Raw genomic sequence first — 21,515 nt, forward strand, 5'->3', positions numbered from 1 at the left:
TAAGTATATACTTCTCAGTAGTTCCACCGGCGGTTTGGCCGAGTGACGAAGATATAAAGAAGAACAAGTAGATAGAGCAGGAAGGAGGGCATAATAAAGTAAAGACTATAACACACTACGTATATGAATACGATCCGTATAGTGGATTTTACAAGTAATATAAAGTAAGAGACAAGAGCAGAGAGCAGAGAGGGAATCCCTCACCCAAGTAGGGGGAGTTACTGTCTCTTTCTTCTTTCTGTACTCTATCTTGTCTTACCCTCTCCCTCTTGCTCTTCCTATAGTATTCCGGTGCACTGGCGGCTTATCTCGCGACTTATGTATATTACGATGCCCAAGGCAGAGACACCAACAGTTCACCGTTGGCTAACTAGCCGAGAAGTCGCGAAGGAGCCCACGAGGCTCAATAAGCTTCTGCATTAGTACGAGTATTATTTTTTGTTTGTCAATGTTATTATTATCGCTGTTAATATTTTAACATTATAATTGATAATATTAATTATTTATTGAAATAGTTTGTGCTGAAATATTAAAAATGAGTTCAAGTACTTTAATGGGTTTTCCAAATTCATTATTAAAATGTTGATAGTGAAGTGGATATTTTTTAAAGTGTAAATAAATATTGTTAATAATTATTTTCAATTTTTAAAAAAACTATTATATATATTTAAAATGATTTTTGTCGCTTCTTCGTGTATTATTGTTTTTTTCACGATTATTATTACGACAATACCGGCGATTTTTACATCACCTGCTCCAGGTAATAATTTAAAATTTTTTTTTAAATATTTAGGCTTGATATTAAAATTTTAAGGAATATTTTATTAAAGAAAATTCAAATTTTTTAATTAATTTATTTTTTTAAATAAAAAATTCAAATTTTTAGAAATTATTTTTTTGAAAAAAAAAAAGGATTAAAAATTTAAATCTAACTTTAAAATTTATTAACATGTTTTACAATTTTTAATAAATTATTTTTTTTATAATTTTTATGAAAAAAAAAAAAAAAAATAGCAAAAATTAAAAAAAAATTTTTTTGACTATTTAAAAAAAAAAAAAATTGAATGAAAAATTAAATAATTTGAAAAATGACGAAATAATTTTTTATTTTTGCGAAATTTTTAAAATATATAATTTCTTTATTTTATTTTTTTTAACAAGGTATTTATGATAGAAATTGCATAATTTATAAATAAAAATTGAAAAATATAATTTCAGATTAAAATTATTTTGCTAGAAACGGAGTACATAAAATCTAACACGTGTTTATGTTTTAAAAATACTTTTAACTAACCTCCGTTGTATTTTTTTTCTGATAAAGAATATTGTTTTAAGCGATAACATTAAATTAGTAATTTTTATGATTTTTGATAATTTACACTTAAAAAAAAAAAAAATTTCTACATTTTTTTTTCTTGTAAAAATTACATGATATTAAAAAAAAGACTTTACAATTTTTTAAAGCTTTTAAAAATACATTTTTTATGCAAAAATTTGTTAAAAAATTTTTTAAATGTCTTTCAAAATAAGGAAGAAAAATTTCCAACCAAAAAATTGGATGGAAAAATAATTTGATAATGATTCTTAATGAATTTCCGGTAATAAATTTAAAATTAATTAATGAATTGTTATAAAAATTTACGAAATATGTTTACCACAAAAGAGCACTTATCAAAATTTATCAATCCTCGAATTAAAGTTATCATTTTTCCGTTACTATTTATAGTTAATCTCAATATCTAAGCACACATGATCCATGAATATTTATCATATATCGACTTGTTTATCAAGAATTGATCGTATCATCGATCGGCGTTTTATTGTAGAAACGATTGACTTTAAACATTTAAACGTTATCTAAATGAAAAACTCCAAGACCTTAGACCTAGTAATTTACAACGTAGAGCAGTTTCATTACAACCTCGCGTGATTCGAATATCATTTCATTATAAAAAATAAATCTATACGCGTTCTCATTTATTAAATTAATAATTTAATAAATTAATGAATTTTCCGACCACCAGCCACCCTTAACCTCTTTTCTTCGAGAGCTATCAATGATCGATTTTAAATTTATTTAAATATTCTGATGCTGCAAGAATCTTCGTTTTTTGTTGATCAACTAATTTAATTAAAAAACTAACAACCTTGCAGTCACTATGTGACTTGTGAATTATAAATAAATAAAATTTTGCTTTATTAAATAATAACTTTTGTTAAATTGCACTGTACTTTCTTGAATATTGACGTTTTTAAAGATATAAGCTCATCTTGATGTTGCACTCATCAAGAGCTTTCATTTGAGTACCCACATGCAATTTGATATATTTTTCATATATACATATATATAATATATATAAATATATGAAAAATTGATGTGGGTACTCAAATGAATGGTCTCGATGAGTGTAACATCAGGATGAGCTTATATCTTTAAAAATGTCTATAGTTCACAAGATAAAATGTCATTTTTTAATTATTGTGTAATTTTATTATATGTAATTTTTAAAAAATTGACATTTTTTAAGATATAAACTCATTTCTATGTTACACTCATCAAAAGCTTTCATTTAAATACCCACATGGTATTTTTTATATATTTTATATATATATGATATTTATGAAATATATAAATATATAAAATATATGAAAAATTGATGTGGGTACTCAAATGAAAGGTCTTGATGAGTATAACATCAAGATGAGCTTGTATATTTAAAAATGTCAATACATAATAATAATAATAATAATAATATAGACGACTACCTGTGACATTAAAAAATTATGTAATGAAGGATTTATTTTGCCTTTGATTTAATTAATTAATCGCAATTTGTCTTCACACGCGATAATACAATGTATAATCTCTTTAATGTCTTCGCGGGAGATTTCCGACGCCTCGTGCTCTTGTTATTTCTCACGCACGCGCTTCTTCAATTCGTTAACAATTTCTTTCGTAAAATTTTACTTAGAACATTCTAGTAATTAAAAAAAATTTTTTAATTTATTTTTTATCAAAAAAAAAATAAATCAAAAATTGAAATTACAAAAAAAAAGCTCGAAAACTTGTATTTTTTTTTTCCGGGTTCTTTTTATATAATTAAGTCATTAAAATTTAATGTAAATCCATTAATTTCAATGTAACTTCGTTTCGCCTTAGGGGGAATTTAATTATTATAAGAATCTTTTGAAAAAGATTCTATTCCGAAGGAATAGAAGCGTGTAAAAATTTTTTTTTTTTGATAATAAAAAAAAATAATACAATGTAAAGAGGGGACATTAATGACAAGGTAAATAAAAATTTATTAGCTTCATATCCGAAAATAATGAGTTAAGTTTTGAAATAATTATTAAAAATAATTTTTTTTACTCGGTTGAATTATTTACTGATTAAACTCTTAAAATTAAAATTTTTTGGTACAAATGATGATAAAAATAATTTTTAAAAATATAAAAAATAATTATCGAGCCGAATTTCTCTCGAATTAATTTAACTTCAAAGAAGATTTAATTTATTTTATAAAAAAAAAACTCCGTAATTTTTTTTTTTATTGACAAAAAATGAAGATTATTTATTTAAAAATTATAAAATGGACAATTAAAGATTTTAAAATCAATATAAAATTACAATTATAAATTATTAATCTTCACAGCTAAATATTTATTCTTTACTGTAATTATTAATCAAAAATTTCCTTAAAATAAATAATATTTAAATCGAAAATATTAATTAGTAATATTTCCGTTGTTTTAATTTGTCAATCGTCTGAAACCGGCATTCTGGCAAGGAAATATCATGTTGGCAAACGGCGAGTAATAACTTGGCTACGTGAATCCTAAAAAACGAAAAAAAAAAAAAAAAAAAAATTGTAAATAAAAATAAAAACAAAGACACAAAAGAAAAAGTGTTTGGAATTTTAAAGATTTAACATCCGAATTTTTCCTCGATTTCATTTCAATTTATTATTAACTATTGACTAAAAAACATTATCAATAAAATAAAAACCTCTAAAATCTCTGAACTGAATAATTTTCCAATAAAAACAAAATAGAGCAAAAGTTTACCGTTCAACAATCAGTTTCACATTTTATAATAAAAATTCTCCAGTGACTGTCGAACGTGACGAATCTTGATGCATAAATACAATCGCCCTTCTGTTCGCTCTTTAAATAAATCCTTAGCTTGCGATTTTGAAAAGCGCCCTTTGAAAAAACTTCAGAATAGAATCCACACATAATGTTTTTTCTTATTTCCACGAAAAATAAACTCTTTCTTCTTTCTTTTTCTTATTTTTTCGGCTTCTTCATGAGCACCTATAAGCTTTTTCACCTTGGAAGCTCCCAAGATCACGATCAGGATCCTTATCCTCTTTTTCCCGTTTCTTAGATCCTCTTTAAACGTGTGATCGATTCGTTTCGCTTAATTGTCCACCGGTATCCGTTAACGACGCCGTTTGGTACGTAACTTTGGCTACTAGCCAGCCTTTTCTTTAATGTAGGTCGTTGGATATTGTGTGGAGTTTCCATCGCTGGAAAAATAACCAACATTGAGTCTTTAGTAGAAAAAAATCTTTAAAGATTTAACTCGGAAATCAGGAAGCGGTTGAAAAAACACAACCCAGTCAATAAGTGGATACTTCAAGAGACCAAGAAATTAAATTGCCGTTAATAAATTTACTTGTGCAGTCACTGAGTTTCTTGGTCTATTAAATTTCACCGTAAGATTTTATTGGATTAACTTTGCCCAGAAATTTTATTTTTTTACAGTAGAATGATCCAGTCTCTGGATTTTTATTAAAAAGTTTGTAAAATAAAAAATTACAAACTTAATAACAAATAAGATGACTGATAAAAAAAAATTTAGTCCTAAAAAGACCGATTTTGTGAAACACAAATTCAATTTTTAATAAAAAATTGTAGTGCTGACTTGCAAAGTAAAACGGAAAAAGAAAAATTATCCTCGATAATTGATAAGAAAATAGTAAAAAAATAAAAAAATGTTTGCGTCCTAAGCACTTGTGTTATGAGAATAATTAAACAAATAGTGAGGTTATTTTAATTTCAAATTTTTCGCGACATTCCCTGGTCAGATGATAAAAATTAGGCGCATGCGCTAAAGCTATAACTCAGTTGATTAATAACGCCCTCAGCGCCCTGAGACTAAACTATATTAGTACGAAGATACAGACACACAAAAGACCACAAGATTTTAGTTTTTTATTAATTATAATTAAACGACACCGAATTAAACCGCCATTTTTAATATGCTTCAACTCGGGGTCATTCTGAAGCTAATATAAAAAAAAAGTGGTGTCAATACGTGAAATATTCTAGCGGCTAGAGTGTTTACAAGCAGAAAACACACTTACAGGATATTTTAAATTAATTTTTGTCATAATTAATCTTCCTAGCAGTAAATAACTGAGTTTATTATTTATTTTGACATAGCTTTATACACTGTACATCGAGCAGATAACAAGCCGCAAGTTAAGCTAACGAGCATGTCTCCTCTTTCGGTTCTTTACTCGAAAAAAGTACCGCAATACAGCAAACTATCAGCCAGTCAACCAAAATCACCATCACATCTTCCGTTTTTAGTAGATTTAATAGAAATCTAACTATTGCATTGGTCCTCATGACGGAACTTTTGAAAAATTTTGCTATATTTCGACTCAGCTCGTCAAGAAGATTCAGAAAATGCATATGGTTCAAAAGTTTATATATATATATATATATATATATATATATATATATATATATATATATATATATATATACGATATTATCGGCAGTGTCTCTTCTCTAACTCCCGTAATTCTATACGGATCTCAATAAAACGTAACATACTTATTCTTAAGACGATTTCCGAGGTTAAGTTCTAAGATGAGCCAAATCTGTCGATTAGTTTAAAAATGAGAGCAATTCAAAAATTTTCAAAAATCGCAAAAAATTTTCGCTTTTACCTTATTTCCATGTAATAACAATGGAAAGCGACATCCTATCGGATTTCTGTAAATTGCATTTGAAAGCTTGTTTAATAAGCTTCAATTTGTATACTGATTCATTTTTCCAAATTGAATAGTTCAGGAATAATAGCAATTCAAAAATTTTCAAAAATCGTAAAAATTTTCAATTTTTACGTATTTCCGTGCAATTACAATTGAACGCGATATCTTATCACAATTCTATAAAGAGCATCTGAAAGCTTATTAAATAAGCTTTAATTTGTGTACCTTATTATCAGTCTAGGCTAAAAATTAGCTACTTTTTCAGACAGATTTAATGAAATTTTACTTTTGCATTCGTTTTGATGTCATTATATTATTGTAACAGAAGATGTATATTATGCTATTATCATTACTTATTTTACATTTTGTTTATAATTTCCAGTCAATTGTATAGATATTTAACGCTTGTACATATGGTCTCATTCTTGATCAATCAAAAAAAATGTTCCTGACGCTTCTCATTCTTTATTTTCTTCTTTTTTTCTTGTTTTTTTTTTCTCACCTATAATCCAATTTTTTTTACATCTTTTGATCATATCTATCAATTGATATTATTATGTTTTCGAGTTATTTATTTACTTCTTACTCAAATAAAAACTGAAATAATTAAAAAATGAATTATTCACAAAATTATATCAAAACAATACAGAATTGATTATTATAAGCTATATGTAATTACTAATAACTTGTTAAAATATCTAGTAGATCTGTTTATACTCTTACATGTACTTTATACTCTTCTATTTTGTATTTTTGCCCTTCGGCGATTGCTTTGGCATTTAAATTGAATAAATAAATAACAACTATGTAACATAATTGTAATGAAAATAAATTTAATTCATTAAAATATAAAAATTTAAATAAATGAAATCTACTTCCATTTCGGCTGCCGAATGGCCTTTTTTTATTAATTATAATTAAACGACACTGAATTAGACCGCCATTTTTAATATGCTTTCATGTAATCCTTTTCATAATCAATTTATCGATAATTTTGAATCTTATTCTTTTATTATAATTATTCAAATGACATAAATAACAAATACAATAGCTCAATCAATAACTTGCGGAAGAAATGACAATAAAAATGATAAACGATGGAAAGAATACAATCTACAATCTTGGAGAGTCATTTTCCGATAATTGACAATTAAAGCCATTAATCCACTCAACAAAAAATAAAAATAACTTTATTACCTTATTTACTGTTTACCTCATTCGATTAATCGTCGTCGCTGTAGTCGCTTATAAATTATAGCGCCAGCGTGCTATTTTTCAGAAGGCGAATAAGAAAATAAGGCCACCAAGAACAAGAACGTCAATCGATTCTATTAAAAATGATAAACAAAGCTGAATCTGGCCACCTGTTCCGTTCAATTATCAATGCTCAATAATTACCAACCATTGCATTGTTATCAACGATTAATCCTAATCAAACGTCGCAGAGATAATTGACAGTCAAAGTAAACAAACAAATGAATTTTAGAAAATAAATGCAATTATATTTAAAATAAATGAACAAGTGTCCAAGGCGATGACGATGACAATCGACACTAGAGAAATGTAAGAGACATTGAATAAAGAAAATACGAGTGCTCCTTGATATTCTGACTATACAAGTGACTCTACTCAGCTTTGTGGTAACATACTCCGCTCAGATGAAACAACGGCGTACATTGTGTATGACAGCCTCGAAGAATGATGCCCCAGTACTGGTACTGAGCTCTGGAAACCAAAACTGAAAACGCTGTACAGAAGACAAAGTACTATACCCAGTACTGAGAGGTTACATGCGCATACACTGACATGAAAGGAAAGAAGAATAAAATTTTTATAATAAAACAATCAACGATCATTTTTCACGTAAACTTTACATACTTTGTGTCAAGAATTTCCGGGCTAAGAATTTTGAGGTACAAAATTAAGAATTATTATGAAGATCTTATAAAAAATTCAGCTAAATAAAAAAAATTATTTAAAATCCAAAAAATATTCCTGTCTGTAAAATTTTCTCACATATCTCTCGACGGAAGTTGCAATTCACATGTAGTCTTTGACAAAAGTAGATTTTCACATGTATGTATACATATTCTGGTTGATCGCGTTTGCCTCCAGGAATAGACGTTGAATTCAGGGTCTATATTTCGGGGCAATACAATATCTATCATCCATGTGTTACATACGAGCTTCATATCTCCAATATACATCTGTTTGTATGTAAACATGAATACATATTAAATTTATGCATGCAAAAGCAGTCCGCGGAAATAATTAAAGAGTTTGTTTGAAATTTATGTAATTCTGATCTTGCAATTTTGTACAATTTCACCCGAAAAATTTTTGTTACCTTCCATCAACTCAAAACTTCCATGATTGCAAGTTAATTTCGTTTCCCTACTATTTATTTTCTATTTTTTAATTTGGTTTTTTAAAACAATTATTTATTTTATACTTTTTAGTGCGATTAAAATATAATTTTTAAAAATTGTAAAACGTACGAAAGGTCTCTAGTTGATCCTAACCTTAGTCATATGTTCGTCTTAAAGATTAACCTATGAATGTCTTAATATTTGGCTCTCGGCACTGCCGTGTCTTCGGTTCTAAAAAACCGGAAATTCTGTCGATCCTGGTCAGGATTATCAGACAAGCTTATTAAATAATTTTATTTAAGGAGCTCAAGTACCTTCCTAGTGTAAATAATGTCTGAAAAAAAATAATACGTAGAACTACTTTTGTTATACATAAATATAAAATTATTATTAAAATTTTTAATTAAAATCATGACAAAATTTTGTAAAATTTTAAATCTTGTTGATAAAATTGTCGTAAAAATTTACTATTTTTTTTTTTTTTGATAAATTATTTATTACTCATTGCACTATTCATACTTTTGTTTAAAAAAAAAAAAAAAAAAAAAAAAAAATTGTTTACTTCTTACTCTTATAAATTAATTTCTTCAAAATTTGAGTCTAAAATTATCGATCAAATAAAAATTCAATCTCCTCATAATTTTTTTTTCGACAATTACATTTCAAGGTTTTAAAAAATGACCTTAAGACTTAAGTATTATAATTTCATCACAAGCTATGAATTTTTTATTTTAATATCTTGTTAATTTTTCGGAAATTGATAACTTAAAAAATTTTACGGATAAGCGTCTTTTGATACATCCAAAAAAAAAAAATTCCACTGGTAAAAAATAGCCCATGGATATTATTTAATAAAACTGACCCGGATCTTTTGAGATGTAAACGATTGCAAGTTAATTAAATAAAATAAATACAAGATATAATATTATCAAGTGATTACATATTCTCACGGAGATCAACAACAACACACTTTACTCATTGATCATTAATCATTAACAACTTTATTATAATTACTGTCGTTATTATATCATTATAATAATATTTTTTCTCCTTTTTTTGTTGTTTGTTATAAGTTACAAGATTTGTTTAGCGTTACATAAAATAGCATCTGAGAGAAAAGCGAGAGATTAGGCCTCCAACCTTGACTCAATGATTGCATAATTATTTACGTTTTGAATTGAATATTTAATTGTTTTGTATTTGTATATTATATACTATTTGTTGATAAGAATTATGCGGGATTCGTAAGAATTATATTAGTTTGTTATTTTAAGGATATTGTAAATATTTACTTTTTCTCGGTTTTAAGTTATGCAAATAAGTGCGCTTTGTTTTATTTTGTTGCGTGATATAATTTTCAAAAGAAAAAAAATTTACTTTAATCAAGAAAATTATTTTCAAAAGCTTCAATCGTTTTAATTTGAGTAGAAAAATTTTTTGATTAAAAAATTTTATTCAAAAATTTTTTTTAAATGATTTTCAATTTATTTAGAGGATTGATTCATGGTGAAGTTGATCGTAAATTATTTTTAAAATCGAAAGTAAGAGTGAAGTCAATTCTCTATTCAGGGTCGATAATTATTTGTAGAAGAAATAGTATTATGGTTTTTCTTTATTTTATCAAGGTTAAATATGGGGCAATTTATACAAAAAAATCTGAAAGTATAATTAATAATTACTAAAGAGTTGCGAAAGATTTTATTTATGTAGAAAACAAATTTTTTTAAACAGTAAAAATTAGTTGCTTTTGAAAATGCAGATTAAGAAAATTTTTATTTATTATTATTTATTTAAATAAAAATTTTTTTTAGCAGTATAAAAATTTTTAAGTTGTAATTTTTTTGATTTTAAATAATAAAACTTTTTTTTAGAGTACAAAAATATTTAAAAAATTTTAATATTGACTCTTGAAGCAGTAAATAAATTTAATATTGCAATAGAAAAATTTTTATGGTAATAATTTGATAATTTTTCATATTTTAAAATAAATTTTCGAAGAAAATTAAAATTTTCTGACAAAATTTTTTAATGGAAATTTTTAATTATTAAACTAATGGTTTTTTATTAAATTTTATATACGAATTTTCTAAGTTCAAAAATTTTCTTATTATTAATTATTACGATTAAAATTACTGAAAGTTTCAATGAAATTATCATCAATTTGAAGAGTGTAAAAAATTATTCCAAGTTTTTCAAAAATTTTAATAATAATAATAATAATAATAATAATAATAAATTAAAAAAATAAGTTATCATTATAATTATAAAAATCAATAAAATAAATTTTTTTACCAACATTTCAACATAAAATACTGATATCTTCTTTTAGACTCGCAATATGTCTAAAAATATCAAGTCAAACTTAAAAAACTTCAGTTAACTCTTAAGTTTCGTTTTTTTAAATGTCAAAACGTCTTAAAAATAATCAACCTAAACGTCAATATAACGCAAAAAAAAAAAATGAGAAAAAAGATTTACGCAAAAATAAAAAAAAATAAAATTTATTTTATATAAAATAAATGTCATCATTATCCTCCTCGTATATTAACGTCTATAGAAATAGCCATCAATAATTGGTAGCAAAAATAATCCGCATAAATAATAATTAGTAATCTGCGCTCGCACTTTGATCGCGTCATATTTTTTATTAAAATCGCCGCGTGACTTTAAAATTATCCATAATATCCATACATTAATAATAACATACGATAGATACCGAAGTTATTAACTATAAAACTCAAAAAATATATCTTTTTATCATATATATCGATATCATTATTCGCGACATGACAACTCAGAGGGACAAGCTCAATGGAGTCATACGCTTCCTCATTTCTTAAAACCTGATCTGTGAATAAGAAATTCATGACTTCATCTTCTTGGCTGATAGGATGCTACCGTAATATATAATATATCGTATATTTAATAGTATTTGGTGTGATGAAGGAATCAACGATGAATATCACATGAATTATCAATTTTATATTGAAAGGATATAAAAGGATACATAAGCTCCGCTCGGATTTAATAACTTTTTTCGTCTCTTTATGTTTTTTTACTTTTTATTTTTTATCTTCTATCTTCAAGGCTGTTTAATTACTCGAGATTTATTTTTAAATTTAATTACCGGTTTTTTTTATTTCTTTTTATTTACTATTGCTCATTACGAATATCATTTGCTAAATAATTCCGGTTATTTTTGTCTTTTACGTAAACTTTTATCTTAATTATCTTACTAAGGGATTTAATACTTTCAGATGCTTATAAAGTCGTTAAAAATTACAATTTTCATGTTAAAAAATAGTTTTAGTTAATAAATAAATAAATAAATAAAAAATAGTAGACTTAAGGTAAAATACCCTCGCCAGAGTTTTCTTAGGATTTTTTTTAATTTTGGCAAATTAATCTTCATATAATTCTGCATCAATTGGCGCAATTTAAAAATTTTTGACCATTTAGTTTCAGAGATATTTAATTTAAAAGTTTCAATTTTTACAAACATTTTTATATCTCAGAAATTTTTTTTAGGATTTTTTTTTTAAAAACTAGAGTAATGTTAACTAACAACTAAACAATTTTTTAAAAATAATTTCATTGATAATTACCAGTTTAATATTATAGTTATTAATTATATTTATTTAAAAAAAAAAAATAACAATGATTTTTTTATGAAAATTGTATTTTTATATATTCATTAAAAATTCAAAAAAGTTAAAAATTTTTATTAATATATATTAATTTTTTATAAATTATAAATAATAATAATAAAAACTATAAACTGTAAAAATATTTTTTTTCTATATTTTTGGGATCATTTTAATTATATAAAAAATTGCGGAACTATCAGATAAAAATTTTTAAAGAAATTTTAAAAAAACTTGTCCGTAGTTATTTTTCAAAATGACAAACTGTGAGTTTAAAATGACTATCAATTATTATCAAAACTAATAATAAGTTTATACGGATCTTAAAAAGTTGTATCCAATTAAAAAAATAAAAAGTTATCGCAAAAGTTATCATGCTTACTAAGTTTAAACAGCAGAATTGATTATTGACAGACTGTGCGGGTTTCTCGGGCAGTATTTTTTTTTTTTTTTTTTTTTTTTGAATTAGTTTATCAATGAATCGATTTAGAACTAGGTCAGCTTCAGAATTGATGGTTTATAAATTGTCTACATTGTAGCACATGATTCATCTTACTTCTATAGATTAATGAGATATTCATTAATAATCAAGTTATTAGCGATTTGAAGTGACTGAATTAGAAATTTTGGCGCGGTTTGAGGCGTGCAATTCAAGTTATTTTATTAAAAATTCTTCCTTGATCATTTATGAATTTTTTCTTTAAAATTTCTACAAATATTTAATATTTTGAACTGATAGTAATTTTTTAATTAATTAGAATTCAATAAAAATTTTTATGACAGTTATTATTATTACTGATCATTAAATATATTTAAAAATAATTTAAGGTGTCAATATTTAGACCCCTGTTAATAATTCGGGCTTTTACTGGTTATAAAAAAAATTAAATTAAAATTTTTTAATGAATTTAAATCCAAAAAATTTTTTACTGTGTATCGCGTAAAATTTACCTTAATAAATAAAAAGCATGCCAATGCCAGTGAATCATAAAAAAAAATGTCAGCCGGCCTAACTTAGAAAATAAAGATAAAAAATTCGGTAGCTTGATCTCATCTCTGGGTAATTGCTGGCTCCGATTGCGCTGACTGACTGTACCAAGTACGTGACTAGTTACACGTGCCATTACAAGTACACTGAGTAAACCGATCACTGCAGATAGTTGCGCAATCGCAATAACAAAGTACAAAAAGTTTTTTAAATATTAGTTACTTAGCTAATAATAAACCTGGAATATATACTCAGTTATTATACACTTTTTCAAATCACATTAACCATTAAATTCAACATTTGAATATTAAATATTTTCTTTCCCTAAAAAGGGGTCAAGATCGATTATTAATATATATTATTCTTTCGTCATTTGTATTTTTATCTACTCGATAATAAATTTATCATTATTCTTATTGAATAAAGTTTGTTATTATATGCAGAAACTTAAAATTATTAGTTTTGCTTAAATTTATCGTTAATTAAGTACCGATTAACAGTGACGAAATATTTTTTATTTTATTTTATTAATTTTAATATTTATTTATAACTTTATTTTACTGGAGTTAATATTTGTTTGCGGTAAATCATGTGACGAATGACGATTCCAATAAATGAAACAAACGACCGATAAGTACAAATTTAGTTCGATATTTCAAGTAAATACCGTTGGAATTTATACAAGCTTACAAAGATAAAAATAATAAAGGAAATACAGGTGACTAGTGAGTAAAATACAATAGAAATCATTTTTTATTATTAAAACTTTAATTATTTAATTTTTTTTCCGAGAAATTAATTTCTAAGAGTAAGAAGTAAACAATTTTTTTTTTTTTTTACAAAAAGTATGAATAGTGCAATGAGTAATAAGTAATTTATCAAAAAAAAATTATTATTAAGTTTTACGACAATTTTATGAGCAAGATTTAAAATTTCACAAAATTTTCTAATGATTTAAAGTTAATTTAAAATTTTAATAATTTATAAGTTTGGTTTTTTTTATTATTTATCAGTTAGAAAAACAAAGTAAATTTTATTATCATTTATTTAGGTGGTTTAAGCAGAATAACAGTAACTAGATAGAAGGCGACTATTTTAAAATTTTCTTTTATATTTTATTACCCTCCCGCTCTGTAGATGTCTACTCTAGCCTCCTCGTTCTTTACCTTTCTCATCTTGTCTTATAGTCACCTGGTTTTTTACACCAGACAAGACTATTGCAACTTGATCTAGTTTCTCTAAGCTGAAAATACTCGTATTTTGTGATCCCACTTGGGACAAGCGTACGGTAGATAAAAGACGGCATCAATCATTTTATTTTTATTTATCGCTAGTAAAATTCCTTTTTAGATTAAATTTATTTGAATAACGTTAAAATGAATTATTTTATTTTATCATCGCCACTTTTTTAGTATTTTATTTCTAGAAAATTTTTTTAAAAAATAGCATTTTAAATTTACGAAAGATCAACAAACAATGCAAACGCTTATGATGTAAATTTTTATAATTAAGTTGCTTACTGAAAGTAATTTTATTCGAGTTAATTGTGCACCAAAAGAGAGTAATATTGAATTAGCTATAAAAGTGTAATTTTATGCAGTTACACTCATTTTAAATAGAATACGATATTATTTTTAATTGAAATTATCTAAATTTTTTTATCGATAATTTTTAATAAAAAAATTTATTTTAAATTTATAAGTTTGTTTTGATTATAGTTATCAATTTATATTTTACATTTATACATACGCTCGAATTTTTTATTTTAAATATTAAATTTTGTTAAATTGCACTGTACTCATTTAACTATTGACGGTTTTTAAGATATAAGCTCATCCCGATGTTACACTCATCAAGAGCTTTCATTTGAGTACCCACATGTATTTTTAATATATTTTTCATATATACATATATATAATATATATAAATATATAAAATATATGAAAAATTGATGTGGGTACTTAAATGAAAGGTCTTGATGAGTGTAACATCAGGATGAGCTTATATCTTTAAAAATGTCAATAGTTCACCAAATACACAATAAAAAATTTTTAACTCAAAATTTTTTACTGTGTACAAGGTAATTTTTTCAAAAAAAATTACTATGATTTTTATTGTTATTATTTTTATTTAAAATAAATTATGATGAATAAATAAGACAGAAATTTTTGGTCAATTTAAAATTCTAGAAAGTTTTTACAATTTTATCCAAAATTGTAAGATTAAATAATAATCTAATAAAATACTTTTTTGATTGTTATAATTAATATTTGTAAAAATAATCTTGAATATATTTATTTTTAAATTTTCAGATTATCTGCACAGTTTAGCCAACTACGATTTCCCAGATTTCGGTAAAAAATCCCCGAAGAGCAACGAAAGCAATCAAGTATCGCAAAGATATGAATCAAGAAGCGATGAATCATCTCTCGCGGAGCAAACAATGTACGTCATTGAATTCGAGTCCGAGCCGAGGGAAAGGGGAATGGACAATGGAAATAAAGACGGTGATCATGATTTAGGTAATTAATTAAATACTAATAAATTGTTGATTCAGCGTTAAAATATCTAACTTTTCTCGGTCGAAACAAAGCAAGTAAAGTGGTTTAGTTCTCAGAGCCTTTGACTGGAACTCGGAACGCAATAGAATTAAATAAAAAGGTTCTGATCTCGAGGAGTGTAAAAACTGGTTCGTTGTATATATAATTGTCTATACAACTAAAGCAACAACCAACAACCAGGCAACTGACTCCAGACGTTTCGACTATTTTTAAATTTGCTCAGCCGGTTAAGTCCCAAAAGAAAAAAATATTATTATATTTAAATTTTTTACACACGTACCGCAACTCAAACATTATCATTATTTTTTTTACTTGTTGAAAAAAAAATTTTAAAACCTGTTTCTCTTTTATTGAAGTCATTTTTTTATTGTGGATTGCCGAGGTCAGGGTTCTGGGGAAAAAATGAAATAAAAGTGTCAGCTTTTATTTGTATTCACTTTCGAATTAGTAAATTTTAATTTTTTTATAGAAATTCAGTAGAAAATTATTCAGAAGAAATTTTTTTATTAAAAAAAAAAAAAAAAAAAAAAACTAAAATAATAATTTTATAAGCTTTGAATAAAATAGTAAGTTGTCGGTAAATTTAGATTTCACAACTTTTAAAATTTTTTACTACAATTTTTTAATTCTTTTTTAAAAAAAAAATAAAACTAAAACTTAAAAAATAAAAATTTTGTATCAATATAAAAATAATAAAAATTAAAAACAGTTATTAATTTTTAAAATTCGTCGTTTTAAATTTCGCGGGCTCTGCGCGCATGCGCTGGAGCCGTTCCGGCGCATGCGCAGAACTAAAATCATGTTATAAAAATATTAACTTTTGACTTTTTCGAAATTTTGAAGTTGTAATAATTTTTTTTTTACTATTTTCATACAAAGTAACTTATATTTTATCCGAAAAAAATTTTTTTTTTCAAATTAAGTTTCTTTAATGTCTTGAATGAAGAAAAAAGAATAATATAAAAAAATAAATAGTAATAAAAAAATGATAATAAATTTTTTTTATCAAGATTAATAATAATAAATTGATTTTAGACGTAGAAAAGCACAGTCCATTGGACCCGTGGTCAATAGTATGGTACATAGGATCATTTGGTGGATTAGTGGCATTTTTCTTGATCGTAAGCTGCTCCGAATGGTGCTGCAGACGTGGAGCACGTACACTGGGTACACCTTACGGCGTGCCACGTACTGGAGAAGCTGTTAATTCTAGTCGTGGAGTTACCGAGACACCACCTCCGCCTTATCATCTATTTGCACCGCCTCCGTACGATTCAGTAAACTACGCTGACCTAGTGGACAAAGCGTCGGGCGAGAAGCTGAATATTTATGTCATCTCAGTCCCAGTTCAATCCAATATTCCGGTACAGCCTCCTACGGCGTAGGATTTATCTATCTAATAATAATCACAATATAAATACTAATTATAATAATAATAATAATAATTATTATTGTTATAAGAGTAAGAATAAGTCTTTAGAAGGAATTTTTTTATTTCAATCTTTTAGTCCGTTGGATCCAATACTTTCTAGAAAACTGTCAGAAATTATTGATGCAGATAATTATTGTCACTTTCAAATTTTTTTTTTTTTTTTAATCAATTTTGGTGATTTTTTGGATATTTTCGAGGTTGTATCAAACTATATATATTTTTTTTTGACGCTGCGAGTGCAAACTTTCACCGCTAGATGTCTTATTAGGACCATACTATACATTTTTAATCTTCTCGCAAATATAGTTATTTAATTTCAAAATCAGAAACTAGTCGAACTGACTTTACTCTAGAAAGTATCCAGTTTATTATTTCTTCTCTCTTTTTTTTACCAAATAGAGAAATAACAGGTGATAATAATAATTATTATTATAATTTTATTTTTTTTAATAAAAATTATAACTTAGTAATTTTTATTTAACAATTTTAAAAGTTTTCTTCTTTTTAAATTTTTTTAATTAGAAAAATTTATAAAGAAGAAATAGTTTTTAAAAATTACAAATAAAGAAGAAACAGTTTTGAAAAAATAAAAATAAAGAAGAAACTGTTTTGAAAAAATTAAAACAAAGAAGAAATAGTTTAAAAAAATTAAAATGAAGAAGAAATGGTTTAAAAAAATTGAAATAAAAAATAAATAGTTTGAAAACAATGAAAATAAAGAAGAAATAGTTTTAAAAAATTAAAATGAAGAAGAAATAGTTTAAAAAAAATTAAAATGAAGAAATAGTTTAAAAAACTGAAAATAAAGAAGAAAAATTTTTAAAATCTAAAAAAATAATAAAAAATGTAAAAAGAAGATGATAACTAAGAAATATTGAACAACTTGTCACATACGTTGACATTAAATTAAAGCCTGATATTTCTCTATTTTATTTTGTAAAAAAAAAAAAGAATTGTAAATGTGTGTTTGTATTATTTGAAACTCTCCTTAGTTTAATGTATTAATTATTTCAGAGGAGATAGAGATAAGATAAGGAAGATGATGTGGATTAAATGCTGTCAAAAAAGCGAGGCGCTTAGATTATAAGCGAGCGTATTGTGTGTGAGAGTGTGAGTGTGAGTGAGAGCAGAGATGTATATGTATCATAAAATAATGAAAGAAAAAATTAATAAGACGACGACCCCCCTATTTGGCCTCAATCTTGGGATCTATCAAGGCCCCAATTGCGCCCAATTGTACAGATATATATCAGACAACTGCCATGGAAACTGCTGAAAAAATATATATATTACGTACAAGTCAAATAGACGTATTTTTATTAGCAATAAACGCGAGGATAAGTAAGTGGGTGTAGATAGACGAGCGTGTAGCCTATGTCGTGTGTGGGATAATGTTATATGAGATTGTTGATAATTGACCGTATTAAATGTGTAAATGTCAATTATTATTGTTCATACCATTCGATTGTTATTTATTTTTTATACTTTTTATAAATAAAATTAATCAAAATTAATGTCTTGTTGTTATTTTTGTTTTTATTTCTTCCCTAAATATTTCATATTTTTTTTTTTTTTTTAATTTTTTGCTGTAAAAATCAAAGAGGATTATTTTAATTAATTTATTAAAATTTATGTTTTAATTTATGTAAAAATAAATAATTACTTACTTATTTTTACTTCTTTTGGTTTTATAAATTTATTATTTAAAAAATTTTTGAAGAATTTTTTTAAAATAATTTTGTGTCAAAGTTTTATATTTTTTAATAATAATAATAACAATAATTTCAATGTAATTTATTATTATTTTAAAAAAAAATTTTTTTTTAATTTTTAAAAAATAATTTTATGTAAAAATTTTTTTTTTTAAATAATTAAATTTTCTAAAATAAAAACACCTATAAAAAATTAAAACACACCTAAAAAGTTTAACAAAATAATTAAATAAATAATTACTCTCTTTGGAGTAATAAAACCCGCAAGCATACTATTGCAATTACCTTTTCTTCTTCTCAGTAAATAAACCCCGCGATATTCAGTTTATTACAGCTCTAAAAATACCCTTAAACTTTTCAAAAAATTGGCGGAAAAGTTTGCGTCAGAAAAGCGAACTAATAAAATAAAAACAAACGAGTTTCGTCATCCTCAGTGTAATAAATAATTCTGATTTATTATTTTCTGAGTCTAAATTTAAAAGTTTTGTTAAAAAAAATGATTTGCCACTTGAGAAAAAATTCAATGAAATGATTAAATTACCAAAATTCAAATCTCAAACTTTTAGGATCACGATTATTACGCGCAAAAGCTATAAAATAAGAAATTACTCCAACTGGATTAAAATAACCTCTAATGGAATACTTGGGTGAGATAATAGCTCTAGGTATCGACAGCGTTATCCTAGTGGTGTGTCTTCGACAGTATTTTCACTGTCGGCTGGCTGTAAATTCTGTCAAGGTAATTATCTAAAATCTTTTTAATGTGTTATTAAAATTAGCAAACATTTTTAATTTTTTTAATGGCACTTAAAATTTTTTTCTATCAATTTTTTTCAATAAAAAAATTCTAAAAATTTTTAAATGTCGGCTAATTTACAAAAATTAATTTAGCAGATATGTAATAATTTTTTTAACAAAAAAATTATGGAAAAAAAATTGACATAAAAATTTTGAAAAATAAAAAATTCAATTTTTTTTAAATAAATAATTGTTAAGAAAAAAAAAAAAAATTAAAAAATTGTGAAATGACTGCTAATTAAATATAATCAAATTTTTTACATGACAGATTTCTTTTTAATAATAATTTTTTTCAATAAAAAATTTCTAAAAATTTTCAAATGTCAAATATTTTTAAGAAACTAAAATTATCAAACACTTGGCAATTTTTAGTCAATAAAAATTATAAGTAAAAAAATTGCACTTACAATTTTTAAAAATTATAACTATAAATATTTATTATCAATAGTTACCAAAATATTTTTGTCTATTTCAGAATGTCCAGATCTGTGATGTCGGCGTTGACTTACATGAAATTGTCAAGTCTGCAGAGACGGACAAATTTAATTACGTCGCGTTCCGTGGGATCGTAAAACCTCTCAGCAAACCTCTTAATGGCATCAACAATCCAGCTATCACTGGAGTGATTCAGCGGCTCATTGTCAAGGAACATGTAGTTGCTAGAACTACTGCTGGATTCTGGTAAATTTTTTACAATTTATTTATTAGAAAAATTAATTCTTATGTCAGATAATTTAAGTACCATTGAAATAAGGTACTAAATTAATTTATAATTTTATTAATTATTTTTTTATATTAAATAGGTCAAATGAAGAACGTATAGTGCAAGACGTCTACAATACAGTACCTTTTGCTCTTCAGAATGGATCCGCTAAAGTGGAAGTAACCGATACATTGTCTGCAGAAATTCTTGACATGGATGTACTATGTGATGAATTTAAACCAAATGCCCCGACTGTTGCTGATCTCATCTGGGAGTTTTTTACCGGTATTTATTTTTAGAGAAAATTTCTCAAGAATATTCATTACTTGTTATCTAATTTAATTTAATTTTTTATAACATTAAAGTCATCAAAAATGGATTATTTTTAATAAAAATAATAATTTTTTTAAGTAGAATAATAAATACTAAATTTTTTTTAATTCTTTTTTATTTTATTAGGATTCCGTCAACGAGGAATGCAATCAACTGAAGAAATGCTGCGAGAAGGAGTTACGATGACAGGAGTAGGAGAATTAACACTAGACAAAGCTGGAAATTTAACATTACAGCCTCCAATAGATGGTACTCCTTTTTATTTAACAACAATGAATGTTGGATCGTTGTTACGAAAATTGGATGAACGGCGAAGAGTTTACAAGTTTGTCTTTTAATAATTTTATTATTATTATTATTATTATTATTATTATTTACTAAAAATAAATTTTAAAAATTACAGATGCTTGTGTATAATTTTCGGGACCGTAGGCCTAGTAGTCGGAGGAATGGTGGTTTGTAAGTACCGACGGGCTCGCAAGGAAAAAAGAATATCCGAGGAGAAGCGACAGAATTTGGAAGAGTCAAGGAAAAAACGTCGCCAAAGAGTGAGAGATAGCGAATTACGCGAAGATCAAATTTGCGTAGTCTGCAAAGAGAACCCAAGAGAAGTTATTTTGTTACCCTGTGGACATGTTTGCTTGTGTGAAGATTGCTCAGCAAGTATCAACGATTATTGTCCTGGTTGTCGGGCGGTGATTGAGCAGAAGAACGCTGCTTATATCATTTGACGAATTTTTTTTTTTAGATATTTTAAATTTAATTGTGATTTGTAACATAAATTATTCATTTTTAATTTATATTACATTGTATGAGTTGGATCGTGTACAAAAGTTTGTATAATATGAAATATATATTTAAATTAATTGTTTTAAAATTTTTTTTTTTTAACAAATAAATTTGCTCGAAAAAATTATTTTAAAAAAATTGCAATCGTTTTTTAAAATTTTTAAATGTCATTTTTTTT

At 25.2% G+C, this 21,515-nt stretch overlaps 2 protein-coding genes across 3 annotated transcripts; both read left to right on the forward strand.

Annotated features, from left to right (window-relative positions):
* The first annotated feature begins 353 nt into the window (after positions 1 to 353).
* Positions 354 to 18,516, forward strand: LOC141532022 (uncharacterized). Of its 2 annotated transcripts, XM_074250181.1 has the most exons (4): positions 354 to 760; positions 15,322 to 15,531; positions 16,606 to 16,934; positions 18,017 to 18,516. In XM_074250181.1, exons 1-4 carry the CDS (start codon positions 673 to 675, stop codon positions 18,023 to 18,025), a joined length of 636 nt encoding a protein of 211 aa, XP_074106282.1. In that variant the 5' UTR covers positions 354 to 672; the 3' UTR covers positions 18,026 to 18,516. The 2 variants fall into 2 exon arrangements, with proteins under 2 accessions (XP_074106282.1, XP_074106281.1); XM_074250180.1 differs by having other exon boundaries at positions 355 to 760; positions 16,606 to 18,516.
* Positions 18,517 to 19,142: 626 nt separating this feature from the next.
* On the forward strand, positions 19,143 to 21,425 carry Mul1 (mitochondrial E3 ubiquitin protein ligase 1). Its single transcript, XM_074249679.1, has 5 exons — positions 19,143 to 19,453; positions 19,988 to 20,193; positions 20,316 to 20,500; positions 20,675 to 20,873; positions 20,952 to 21,425. Exons 1-5 carry the CDS (start codon positions 19,349 to 19,351, stop codon positions 21,277 to 21,279), a joined length of 1,023 nt encoding a protein of 340 aa, XP_074105780.1. The 5' UTR covers positions 19,143 to 19,348; the 3' UTR covers positions 21,280 to 21,425.
* Positions 21,426 to 21,515: the final 90 nt, after the last annotated feature.

This window comes from Cotesia typhae, unplaced genomic scaffold, assembly GCF_013202065.1.
Source record: "Cotesia typhae breed Kobodo isofemale line unplaced genomic scaffold, CoteBio_Ctyphae contig_50, whole genome shotgun sequence".
Taxonomy (NCBI): Eukaryota; Metazoa; Arthropoda; class Insecta; order Hymenoptera; family Braconidae; genus Cotesia; species Cotesia typhae.